A 13,324-nucleotide genomic window follows, 5' to 3' on the forward strand; every position below is an offset into this window, starting at 1 on the left:
ATTGACAAATTGATAAATATAGGTTGTAAAAATATGCACTCAACGTTCTCTGACCTAATGTTTGACTCAATGTGTGAATGTTGGCATGTTTGAATAATTGCCATTTTTCAGAAATTACAAAAGAAACAATGCTACCATACCAACCTATTTAAGGCAGAACATACATTGTGAACAAAAAGATACTAAGATATATTCTTTCTTTCTTTTTGGTAGCAAAGTGACCAGTCCCGAATAAGAAGGTGAAACATCTTCTTCCTCTTGATCACTAGACTATCTGATCCCATTCTTGATCACTTAAGGTTTTGACAGTCTCCCTGGGTTACAGATAGAAGCCAGATGCTTAAATGCTGGTCCAAGGTCTGAGAGCAGCTCAGGATCAAACTCATTTATAGGCAGGTCTATGGGGTCCAGGTATACACATTTCAAATCAGAGTTGTCCTCAAGGGCGTAAAGCTGAGGTTCATAATCAAGCAATTCATTTTCTAGGCACTGTATTGAATGCAGCCTCTGAAAGTTGAGAAAGAAATATGTTTAGTCAATGAATGAATGAATGAATGTTGAATTAATCTGGCAAACGTACTTGAGAGAGCAAGCTTTGTAATGTCGAGCAGCTGATGGAATAGGCACCCTGTCTTCTTTGTGAGCTCCTCCTACTAAATGTTGAACCCTAAGGGTGTAAGAAAACCCTGTATATTACTGATTTTAAGATTTAATGAGTTTCACTGAACAGTAACAAGTTCAGACGTTTCATAAAATGATTAAGGTTTACCTGGTAGCGGTTGTCACTCTGATACTGTCTCCACGTCCACGTCTGCTTTTTTAAAAACAGAACTTTCAACTTTACTTTCAAACAAAATTTTATTTGGACAATTTCATACATGCACTGTTGAACTGCTGTATTACCTCACTGGAATAACACTGTGATATGTCTCTAGACCAGCGCTCATCCATTTGAACTGGGAGACTATGAGTACCTATATATTTGTTAGAGACCTATAAAAAAAAAAAAGGAATGCAATGCTTTACAGTGTAAAGAATGACAATTGCTCTATAAGATTTCTTAGTGTTTCCAAGATCTCATTTTGAAACAAATAGAAATAGAAATTTAGCATACCCTCTGAATGTCTGCTGTCTGTTGAACCCTGTTATCAATAAAAGTTGCTTCCTGTGAGTGACTAACAGATGCCTTCTTTAATAGAACAGTCGGGACCTTTATGAATGTATATAATAGAGTGGAACATTCATTTGTTATATTTAACGTCACTGTGAAAGTGCCATTTAGCTTTTCATAAGAAATCTTAATTTAATGTATTACCACACAATCAGTGCCAGGTTTCTCGATGTTAGAAGGCAGAAGGGCATCTTCTAAGACATTGTCTACTTGCACCAGAGACTTCACAGGCCCACAAGAGCAAGTAAGAACCAGTAACAGACATGCTGAAAGAAGAAAAAAACAGCTTTCAGATTCAAGTTACTTTACTTCTTAAAAACAAAATGAAAATATTACAACTTAGTGCACATATATTTGTGTACTGTTCTAATGGAAAATCATAATTTCAAGTGTAAACCTGTTTCATTCAGTTTGGATTAAAAAAGCAAACAACACTCCCAAAAGAATAGACTAAAGAAATATATATATATATATATATATATATTTTTTTTTTTTGGTAGTTAATTTTTTGCTATTACATAACATAAAAACATGATGCACGTTTTAAAAAGAATAGTTCATGCTTTGCAGGACCTTAATTGAGAGTTAAACTTCACAGGGAGTGCTTATTTTAGTATTATTTTTTATGTTTTTAACAAGATGAGAAACAATTGAGACTTGGTAGTGTTTAATGTTCGGTTATGTTGATGGAGATTTAGAACCAGTTCAATCAATCTTGCTAACAGTTGGCCATAATTCAAACATTTAACAAAAACTGTTTGAAGTTGTCATGAAACCACACAAAATCATTATGCAACTACTTCATTTGGTCACATCAAAATAACTTAATTTGTGAAATTTGAGTTTTTTTTTACAAACGATGTTACTTAGCTATCCTCCCGCCCCAATAATAGTAGGACACAGGATCGGAAATGCATTTATCAAATGATTTAATTGGGAATTTAACAGAATCCTGTGCTCACCCAAAATCATCAGCGCGGCAAAGATGGTAATTCCTGCCATGCCACTTCCTGCTTTTTGCTGTGTGTTGCGCTGCATCAGACAGTTTGGTGAAACCGCACAATCACACGCAGCAACAGAGAGATTCTGTAGGACAAACTTGCCCTGTTTATCAGAGATTTTCACAATCAGTGTGTACAGACTGGCATGAACACTTTTATCCTTCACCAAATGCACTGTGTTACCTAAAAGACAAAGCAAAAAAGATGAAAGGTGATGACCATCTCTTTTACATCAGAGCTTCGTAAAATATAACCTAATGCTGAGAACACTATGGTTCTATATTATGCACTATATAAAACACAATGTTGTTGTTGTTTATATATATATATATATATATATATAGTATATATAAAGCAGTTTGTTCTGGTTCTCAAATCTGGTTGGTTGAGAACCGTGAGATCTTGTACTGGTATCGCTACAGGAACGCCCTTTCACAATGATGTATCACTCCGTTTGTTAGCCGGGTCTATCTACGTTTTTGTCGATCTACCCCCGGTTTCACAGACAAGGCTTAAGCCTAGTCCCAGAGTAAAGTGTAAATCTGAGCTGTTTTAACTGAAAGAAAATTGCACTGACTGATCTTAAAATATATCAATGCCTTTGTTTTGTCTTAAGATGCACACCAGTAATGTTTTTTCTAAGGCATGTTAATACAAATTACTTAAATTTCCTAATTGAACAATGGCCTAATCCTGGCTTAGTCTAAACCCTAGTGTCATCAAATCCACTATAATTTTAAAATAATACTGTTTTGTGTCAGGGAATGCAATTTTAAGGATTTTTTAGGTGAGAATGTGCTTGCTTGGACTTAAAAGATGCGGTTTCTTAGTAAAGATAAGGTCTATTTGAAAATTTGCTTCAGCGTTTTCGGAGACAGGATCTCCAGCGGTTCAGCGGCAGTTCAGCGCAGAGAGCACCTCACCGCGGCCAGATCTTCTGGAATTTACCGCTGGCTCTAATGTCTCTACACTGGTTAAACACGAGATATAATTAGTGTTGGGTAAATCTAACGGCCAGTCTTTGGTCTCATTAAATTATTATTTGTTCCAGAGCAAATAGTTTTGGCAAAAGTTTATCATGTAAATTCAATGCTGTATATCGTGGCACCTTTGCTTACGGTTGACTGAATTGCCTAGCAACGTTTATGATGGCTGTTGTTGTTTATTAAATATGATTCTTCAATTATTAGTATTTTGCATAAATAATAATAGTATTCAATAGTGTTTAGTACTGAGACATGGTGCTTGTGTTCGTGATTGTGATTTTAGTTACATTGTTCCGCCTTTAGATGGCGAATCTAATTCCGCCTTTAGATTACTTACAACAACAGCTTGAAGCAGCTAACAAATGCACTGAGGAGCGCTGTCATCAGAAATCAATGAAAGGATATTGACGTTAAGACAAAGATATCGCTTTCCTCAGTGCACATTTAAAATTACTTGTAAGTAACGTTAGGAGAATGAGATGCCTGTATCAGATGCTGGTAATCACAGTCGCTCAGTCCATCTCGCTCTCATAATGCTTATTTTACATAATACAGCAAGCTTTTACTACAGTAATACAATATGTTTTCAATGAAGCAACTCAAAGTTCCTTCGTTACTAGTTCTAAAGTGACGTTGTGGAATTAGTAACGGAGGCTTGGGCTCAGCTGTTACTGTCAACTTTAGATTTAAATCCGTGGCTGAAGAAAGTAGTTCTGCACAAAAGAGGGCTTTTAAAGATGCTCCGTTGTTGTTTCTAAATTATTTACACACTCGCGCCATTGAACTGTTGTATAAACGCAATATCACACTCGTAGACGTGAGATATGGCTGTATATCGGCACGGCTGTGATTCCCTACGGCCGAATCACAGCCATAGCGATATACAGCCATGTCTCACTTCTACTCATGTGATATTGCTCATATATATATATATACTATTATTTACCATGACTGGGGTCAAAGCTCCATTCTTCTTTATGATCTCCCATAATTTCAAAACTGAACGGACCGCTGTATGGATCTCCATCAAGGTCATAGGCTGTGATCTCTGTACTTGACTTTTCATCAGACTGACAGACAGAAACCATGTTCTCCTTTAAAATAGGGACATTGTCGTTTTTGTCTTCAATGTGGATCTGAATGGTAGCAGTGCTTGTCATTGGAGGATGGTCATCTGGTGTGAAAAATCAGAGTAAATTTTAAAATAATACTTCTATAGAGATGATCACAGTTTTAGTAAACTATGTAGGTTTTGTCTCTTTCTATAGCCCGATACGCTGGAATAGGCTCCAGCATCTGTGAGACTCTACATAAGACAAGTGGTTTTGATCATAGATGGATGGATGGATAGATGTAGTCGTTACCAGTTATTTGCAAGCCACATGCAAAACAGTTATATTGTATTACCCTTCTCTGTCACAAGGACAGTGACTGTATAAGTCCCATTGGTCACATGACTTGACTCTCTGTCCAATGACTCTTTTACAGAGATTTCCCCAGTTGTTTTGTCTACTCTGAACCAGCCTGCAGGATCTTGTTCAATAGAATACCTGGTGGGGGAGAAAATAAATTGTTTATTATTAACAAACATACTGTCTGGATTCTTCATATGGAGTGGCAACAAAAGTATTTGGACACGTTTAGACATGTCACTATATTAGATAAAAATATCAAGCATATCATGGTCATGCCCCATGGTTTGGTATTTTATACACAATTACACATTACAGGACACATTTTATCTATGGCTTTATTGTCCAGATATATTTTGGAGCCAAGTGATTCTGATTGAATACATACTCCAGTTTGTGGGGACGTCCCATGTCAGGATCAACTGCTGTCACTTTGTCTACAAAAGCTCCAACAGCACCATTTTCTTCCAAAATTACTTTTCTTACTGGATCTGGGAAGAATGGAGGGTCATTGGCGTCTTCTACAGTAATGGTAATATTCCTAGAGGACGGTTTTGGTGGATTTCTGTTGATTGTCCAGAGCCCATCTGCAGATCTCTCTTTTATCTCACAAGAGAAATATGGCTCTTCGTTCTCTACAAAGATGGTGAGTTTTTGTTCTGCGCTCTCTTCATAGTCTAAAGGCTGGCAAAGAATTGCATAAAAACAATACACACAATATCAATATAGCAGGTAGATTTATTCCATGACTTACTGGCATTTTTACTGAACGTATGTCATAATAGTAAGACTGTGAATTCTAACCGAATGATTTCACCTAATTAGTATAGATTTTAATGAGTAGCAAAGACATCTGAAATGTTCATCTAACTTGTGGAATTACTGAATAATAACACCATGAATTTCAGTAAGGATTAAATGTGAATGTAATAACACTAGTACCAACATGCTGCCCGGGCCCTCACCCTCACTTCGTAAAAAATAATAATAATAAAAAAAAAAAAAATATATATATATATATATGAGCTATTTGATTAGCTATTTTCTGTCCTGTTTTTGACCCCCCTCATCAGAACGCTCTGTTTGAATAGGCGTGGCGGATTGTAGATTCGAAAGTGAATGCCCACTGCTATGATTGGCTAATAGTTGTATATGTTTGACAGCGTAAATTGCTCATAGATGGACACTGCTGTGATTTAGGTCAAAAATGCATAACTCAATACATATCAAACGATCTCTAAGAACAAGAGACAAAACAATAGTGACCACGTAATGAAACAATTACATTTGTGTAGTGCAACATTACTGTCAGATCCAATATAGTCTGCACAGCATTGTCTTTTAATTTCAATCTTTTTGAAAATCCTGCATCGAATTCCTGTTTGTCCTGTTTGTAAACGAATCCATGGTCAGGAGCGGAGTGTGGAGCACCGTGGGACGAATCCCGGTGGCCTGGCGGCTGATTTGGCCCGCTGCCCTGTTTTTCTTTTTTTTTTGCTTTCCCAATGTACCAATGTGATTATTTCCGATTTTGTCATTTGCTAATAAATTGATAACAAATCATAAATCTTGACTGGCAGCACCGCGTTTCACGTCTGTTCAGCGCTTCAGTCAAACGGTCGATGTGTGGGACTCAAGGAAGAAGAGGAAGCGGCCAGAAGAAGCAGTTAATGTTGCGAAACTACAAACCTGTTCAGGGCTTCAAGTGCAGGTTAGTTTCATCTGTAATACGCTACTGTAGTTTTGTCTTTATTAACCTAATTGAATATTAAACTGATAGCACCTTTTAGGCTGTCAGGAACAACCCATTATCACTATCGATTTCAGCAGACAGATATTCACATGGATTTATTGTATGAAGCTAGAGCAGACAGCAACACAAAAGTATGAGTCAGCCCAAAAATTTAATTATGTGTTCAGTAGGCCTATTAGGATTTTATAATGTACTAATTTAGGAATTGAGGCACTTTAGAAAATTTGTTTTAATATATTTGTATGAATTATAGGTTTGTTAAATCTTGGGTATTTAAGTCATTTTAAGAGAAATAACGACATTATGTTTTCAGTGAGGTAGTTGATTTGCAACAAGGTGGGCCCAGTTCTGTTTATAACAGTAGACCTGCTGGTAGAGAAGTGACAGGTACAAGAAAAAAAGGGATATTGGAGAAAATGAAGAAAAGGAAAAGGGAAGTGAAGGTGCTGTTTAGTGTTGCTTTCATCAACGAAAATTATGACTAAATATCGTCGTCAACGAACCTTTATCACGTGACGAAAACGAGACGAGACGAAACGTAAATCCTGGTCATGTGACGATGACAATAATTAAATATATAATGCAATATTGTTGACGAATAAAAACGAGAATAAATGTGGTTTACAAAATAAAAACTATGCTAAAATGTCTCTTTATTTTCGTTGACTAAAACGAGATGAAACGAAATGTTATAACGTTATTTCATCTCGTTTAGTCGCGTTATTATTATTATTTTGCAGTATTTCTGTTTCCGGTGTCTCACTTCAGGTCGCACTGCGCAGACGCAGGCGACATCACTTCCTCAAGCTCCACTCGCGGCATTGTTTAGAAGACGACAACAAAGTTAAATCTGACACAGAGAAAGGGACCGATGGCCGGCCAGCCAGGGTTCGTCTTTGGGAGATGTGTGTGTACTTCTAACATGTTTGGTTGGTAAAATAAATGTTGTAAATTCAAATCAGAGCGTCTTCCGTGTCTGGAATGGATGTAGTCTTGAATCTATAAGGTAACAATAATATAATAAGATAACCTTGTTTGAAATGGGTTTGGCTAAAAGAAAATTTTGGATTTGTCTATACTACTAGGTACTTATACTATATTGACTGAGTTAAATATAATTGTATTACTAAAAGAGTCTAAAGTACAATTTTCATTGATGAAAACTAGACTAAGTATCATCAGTTTTCGTCAACTAAAACTAGACGAAAATAGTCATCAGTTTTCGTCGACTAAAACTAGACGAAAATAGTCATCAGTTTTCGTCGACTAAAACAAGACTAGACTAAAAAGAGTATGAACGTGACTAAAACTAATAAAAACTAAAATGTCAGCTTCACACAAAGACTAAAACAGGCCGCCAAAAACAACACTAGTGCTGTTCAAGAGAGAACGTTTATTTTCCATGGCCCCAACTAAAGATTTAGACCATTGGTCTCAAACTCAGTTCCTGGAGGGCCACAGCTCTGCACAGTTTATCTCCAACCCTAGTCAAACACATCTGATCCTGTTAATCAAGCTCTTCAGGATTACTAGAAACTTCCAAGCAGGTGAGATTTGGAGCTGGTTGGAGCTAAACTCTGCAGAGCTGTGGCCCTCCAGGAATTGAGTTTGAGACCGCTGATTTAGACCCTTTTATGTGATAGTCATACAAATAGGCTAATAGGGTTGTCCGTGTTTCAGAATTTGTTGTGGGTATATGGGATGGCCTGGATGAGTTATTTCCCAGCCTGAAATTTTGTCCCAGTCCGCCCTGCCCATGGTAAAATGAAGTGAAAAAAGGACCAAGTTCTTACTTACATGGTCTGGATCATTAAATATCCATTGAAATAAAGTTAATTCACTCTTTCCTAACGTTGGGATCAGAGGGAAGGTAACGCTAACACAGTTTTTCCATTGCTCACCACTGCACAGCGTCTTGTTGTCTTCAGAGCATTTTTATAGTTTGGTTTCCTTTTAATTTTATGATCCGAGGATTTAGCAGAAGCAAGTCTACTGTCTCGGCAGCAGCAGCGTAGCAGATCTAGTCCGCCAAGAACAAATCAATGCACATTCTATTTACATTAATAAAGATTTAACAATCCGAAAAGTGACTGAAATTTTGTCTTTGTTGTGTAATCTGTGGTCAAGACAAAAACAAGGCGGAGAGTATAAGATGCAGTAAGATGCCCAACGGGGCAATTGTTGTGTATTTTACCACATCTTACCCTATTAATGACCTATAAATGAGTCAATATCCCTGAATAATTTATTTCTGCTTTGTAATGAGATTAGTGAACATAGCATGACATTTACAGAATAGACGCCTAGAGTGTGCAAACATACCTTAACCACTGTGAGGATTCCATCATTGGTGTCTGGATCAGTGTGGATGGCAAAGTGGCCACCTTCATCCCCTTTTATGGAGTATCTGACCCTCCATGCAGCAGTGAGATACGTGTCAGTATCAGCTGTATGTATTTTGAGAGGTGATGTACCATTTGTGTCTTCCACGACATTAGCTGAACCCTAACAAAGTGGGAAAATGTAAAAACAGTTGACCCAAAAATTAAAATTCAAGTAACATTTCATAATATATTTGGAAGAATGGTGGTAAACAAACAGTTGCTGGTAGCCATTGACTTCAACTGCATGGAGAAAAAATATATCAATGGAATTCAGTGACTAAGCAACTGTTTGGTTAAAAGCATTCTTCAAAAAATCTGTTCTTCAACAGAAGAAAGAAAGTCTTTGAGTAAACGATGACAGAATTGATTTTGGGGGGGGGGGGGGGGGGGGGGTGAACTATCCCCTTAACACTAACCGTTTGCCCTGTGATAACTGGTAAATGATTGTTGCCATCCTGAATGTTGACAATTATTGTCGCTGTGCTTGACAGCTTTACAACTCCACGGTCCTTTGCTTCAACTGTTATAGCGTATTTATTAGCCACCTGAAAAGAACACCAGTTAGACTCTTCATATACATACTCTAAAAATTCACACGCAAACTTGAAATAACCTAGCAAATGTCAAGATATTTTAAAGACATGTTTTCACATGTTACATGAAGAGTGAACCTGGACTGTGATGCCTGTTGGTCTGTCAGGCACAAACATGATAGCTCATGTCTTTTTGCTGCATTATCCCAATCCTAGCATGACACACTGGCTTTAAAGGCATGCATATACTATAGGCTATAGTACTGTATGTTATGCATTGTGCAAGTAACAACAATGTAATTATTTCTGTACTTGAAAATTATGCATTCCCTGGGCTTTTATTTTACCTCATAATCAAAGCATCCTTTGAAAGATATTGCACCACTTTCTTGGATGTAGAATTCCACATTTTTAGTTGTTGGAGTGACAGAAATGATTTTGTAATCAATGGTGGAGTTCGGAGTTCCAGGTGCGTCTTTATCTATTGCTAAAACACCTACAATAAAACCACCTGAAAACAGACAATATAAAGAACATGAGTTCATTTCTTGGAAGAATATTTATTCTGAAAATTAAAATATTATTTGCTCATCATCATGTTGTTCCACTTCCATATAACTTTTTATATAGGAACTAATTATGCTTCAAAATTATGCAAAATAACTTTCCTGTATCCCAAACAGTAGTACAAGCAACAAGGTCATGGATTTGAAGATTTTTATAAGCCATTATAAATCAATGCAACTGAATCAATGAAATAGTAATTTCATAGTCAAGTGGATCAAGCAATTAAAAGATCCGAAGCCTTAAAATCAGACACTGTTAATTATTTTTGGGATATCATGATTTTCAATGAATAACAAATTAAAGTTTTATCACACAAAGATTGTATGGCATCAAAAAAACCTGAAATATAGCACACAAGTCATAAAGACCACCTTAATATTACTTTTATGGTTCTCTTTTTTAAAAAAAAAAACATTTATTGTAATTGTATGGAAAAAAGCAACCAGTTTGTTTAAAATGTTGTGTAAAGTAAGTTGTAAGGGTTTGAAATGACATAAATGTGAGCGAGCAATACATTTTTCTCTTTAAAATCTCAGTAAACATATCACATTTTTGCCATTACTAATTCATATTTTGAGGGCTTATAAACAAAAGCTTATTCATAAAAGCACAATTTATTTTTATCCTGTTTCTTCAACAATAGGAGTATTTTTTCATGAAGATTAATATAATAATTATAGTTTCAGATTAAAAAAAAAAATAATCGTAGAAATTTCAGATCAATTTAATGAATAGACTTAGACTCATAATCTTAAAATATGTAAATCATATTCCGGCTCCGAAAAATGACTAAAACGGCAGTGAAGCTGGCAGACACATTAAACTAGTCATAATGTTAAAAAAGCAATAACTCTGTTTTAAGGGAGTTTAACTTCTAAAAGTTAAGACCAGACATGTCTATAATTGAAGAAACCTTATTTTTCAACATGGAAGTAAGCCGTTTTCCGTGAATGTGCAAGACTTCCGGTTCATTAGCCGCTGTAGGGAAATAACGAGAAGAATAATAAAGCGCAAAAAACGGTAAAACTGTTTGCACTACAAACCAGTGTGTTCAAAATTAAGATAATACATTAAAATGCAATGGTAAGAGTTTGCAATATCAAGCAGCAAAACGAGTGGTTTTGTGCAGCTAAATATAGCTGGAAGCAAATGACACCGGAAGCCAGAAACATTACATTTTTCCGCTCTTATGGTAAAAATAAGGTGGATAGGGTTTACATATTAATTTGCAGTAAATCAAACCTGAAATACACCTAATTACAGTTGATGAAAATTCAACAGTTCGGCAATGATACTGACCTTGTTTTGCTGCTTCGTGTACAGTGATATCATAAACCCTCCTCTGGAATACCGGCGGGTTGTCGTTGATGTCCAGTATGTTGACCTCCATGCCTAGTTGTGTATCTATGGCCAAGTTGGACTTATTTCTTGCTTGGAAGGTCAGCTTTGAAAGGATGATGAAATTAGTTCCAACCTATGCTCTTAATATTATTTACTTAATCCTCTTCGTGAGATATGAGGCCTTTATATTGCCTATATCTACTGAAAAATCTGATTCCACTTACCATCAGAACACTGCACTGCTCATAGTCGACTTTCCGGTGGACTTTAATGACCCCTGTGAGCGGATCAATAGACAGGACACCCTTTGGGTCTTCATCCACACCTTTTCCTTTTAACCTGAACTCCACTAAATAGCCACGGTCCAGTTTAATCTAGAATGTGGGCAAATACATTTTGTAAGGATGGCATGTCCATACATGTTTGCGATACTTGATCATTTGTCATTAAACTGATACTTTTTTATGCAAGGAATTTCATGTAGCCTTCAGTGTCACATGATCCTTCAGAAATCATTCTAATATGCCGATTTGGTGTTCAAGAAATGTTTGAAAATGGTTTATTTTTTTCTGGTATATATATATATACACATTTTTGCAACAATGTAGAATTTGTTACTCTATTTTTTGATCATTTTAAGGCATACATTACCACAATAAAAGTATAAATGTATAAAAAGAGAGAAAGAAAAAGAAAGAAACAAACAAACAAAGAAAAAAGCACAATGTAAATTTATACTTAATAAATAAATTTGTCTTTCTGTCATTCCAATTCAAATTCCATTTCAACATCTTCTGGTTTGTGGCTAATTTATTTCAAATTCACATACATGCATTTGCAACAAACCCAGATCTTTAACCAAAATGATATACCACTCCAATCAAATTGTTTTGCATTATTTCATTATTTAATACCCGCAATGCATTATTTGAGAGAAATGATATTTACCTGCCCCAGATCGTAAGGGAAAGGCCCCGGGTGTTCCTCCACAATGTCAAACGAGTCTATAATCCAGGATCTTTTATGGCGTCTGAGAGGCTCTGTGCTGCACAGACAGATCGTTCCCTTTCAACAGAAACAGTGGGTGTTATTTACTGTATGGCTTTAAATATGTTACATGAATTAAGAGCAGAAAAAACCTAAAGCTAAGAGAACTGTTTCAAATGCATCTCACCTAGATAATGTGAACATTATGCAACAGATTTGCTTTACCACTAAAAATGCCACTCAGTCATTAACATTCGGATCATTTTTAATCATTTCTGCCATGAAGGCAGAGTCAAAGGACATATTTTTTTGCGTACTTTTTAAGATTTTTTGAACTTGCAATGTCTGTTTACATGAGAGAATTCAAAGCTGTGAAACAGGTTTGGGAAAGGCTTTATACTGGACCCTCCTTTGTTGCTGTTTTTCTCAGCTGACCTCCAGAAAAGAACTTGATAGGCACTCATGTTACAGGAATACACTTATAAAAGCACAGACTTTCATAAAATGTCTTATAATAATAATTAAAATATTATTCAATTGCTAATACCTATATTATTAATTCTACTGCACAGATTATGTTTGAGGTCCCAATAATCACAATATCAGAACAAATACAGAGAAATCAACAATGAATAAATTGTTTTGACTAAATTTAGTTACATTTTAATTCTTTTTTTATCAATATTACTGAATTAGGTAATGTAGAAAGGATTTAGAATTAGGTTAAGGTAGAAATAACTCCTTAAGGTAACAAAATTACATTTTTACCATTACTTTCCTTTGCAAAACAATGTAAAAAGTAAATTACAGCAAACAGGCAACAGAATAAAAATACATTTTTGATTTCAAATGTCACTGAATCTTGAATGAACCTATTGAATGACTGTGACAGCAATACAAACTGTACTCACCACAAGCACCAAGTAGCTGAACATCATTGTAGCCATGATCATTTCAGTTCATAATATGAGGTAGAAAGCTTTAACACTGGAATCTCATGAAGTCTCACGCTCAGACCTGCTTCTGCCTTGAACTGAGAGCACAAGCACACCAATGTAGTGCAGAAGTACAGATAACTACACCCTGGGGCAGTGTTAGTTATACGGTAACAATATGCAGTGTACACATGAAGACATTATAGAGAGAGAGACATTACATATGTTTCTATAGGAGGAAAGAGCAGATTAAA

General features: G+C 35.9%; 1 protein-coding gene across 1 annotated transcript; it reads right to left on the reverse strand.

Moving 5' to 3' along the window:
• Positions 1-294: 294 nt before the first annotated feature.
• Positions 295-13,070, reverse strand: cdh27 (cadherin 27; the record flags this gene model as incomplete). Its single annotated transcript, XM_079396570.1, has 13 exons — positions 295-507; positions 1,316-1,437; positions 2,134-2,355; positions 4,105-4,332; positions 4,566-4,708; positions 4,959-5,254; positions 8,646-8,828; positions 9,124-9,252; positions 9,588-9,751; positions 11,107-11,251; positions 11,373-11,522; positions 12,097-12,213; positions 13,047-13,070. 13 exons carry the CDS (start codon positions 13,068-13,070, stop codon positions 295-297), a joined length of 2,136 nt encoding a protein of 711 aa, XP_079252696.1.
• Positions 13,071-13,324: the final 254 nt, after the last annotated feature.

The sequence above is a fragment of the Barbus barbus genome (assembly GCF_936440315.1).
Source record: "Barbus barbus genome assembly, chromosome: 37".
In the NCBI taxonomy this organism is placed as follows: Eukaryota; Metazoa; Chordata; class Actinopteri; order Cypriniformes; family Cyprinidae; genus Barbus; species Barbus barbus.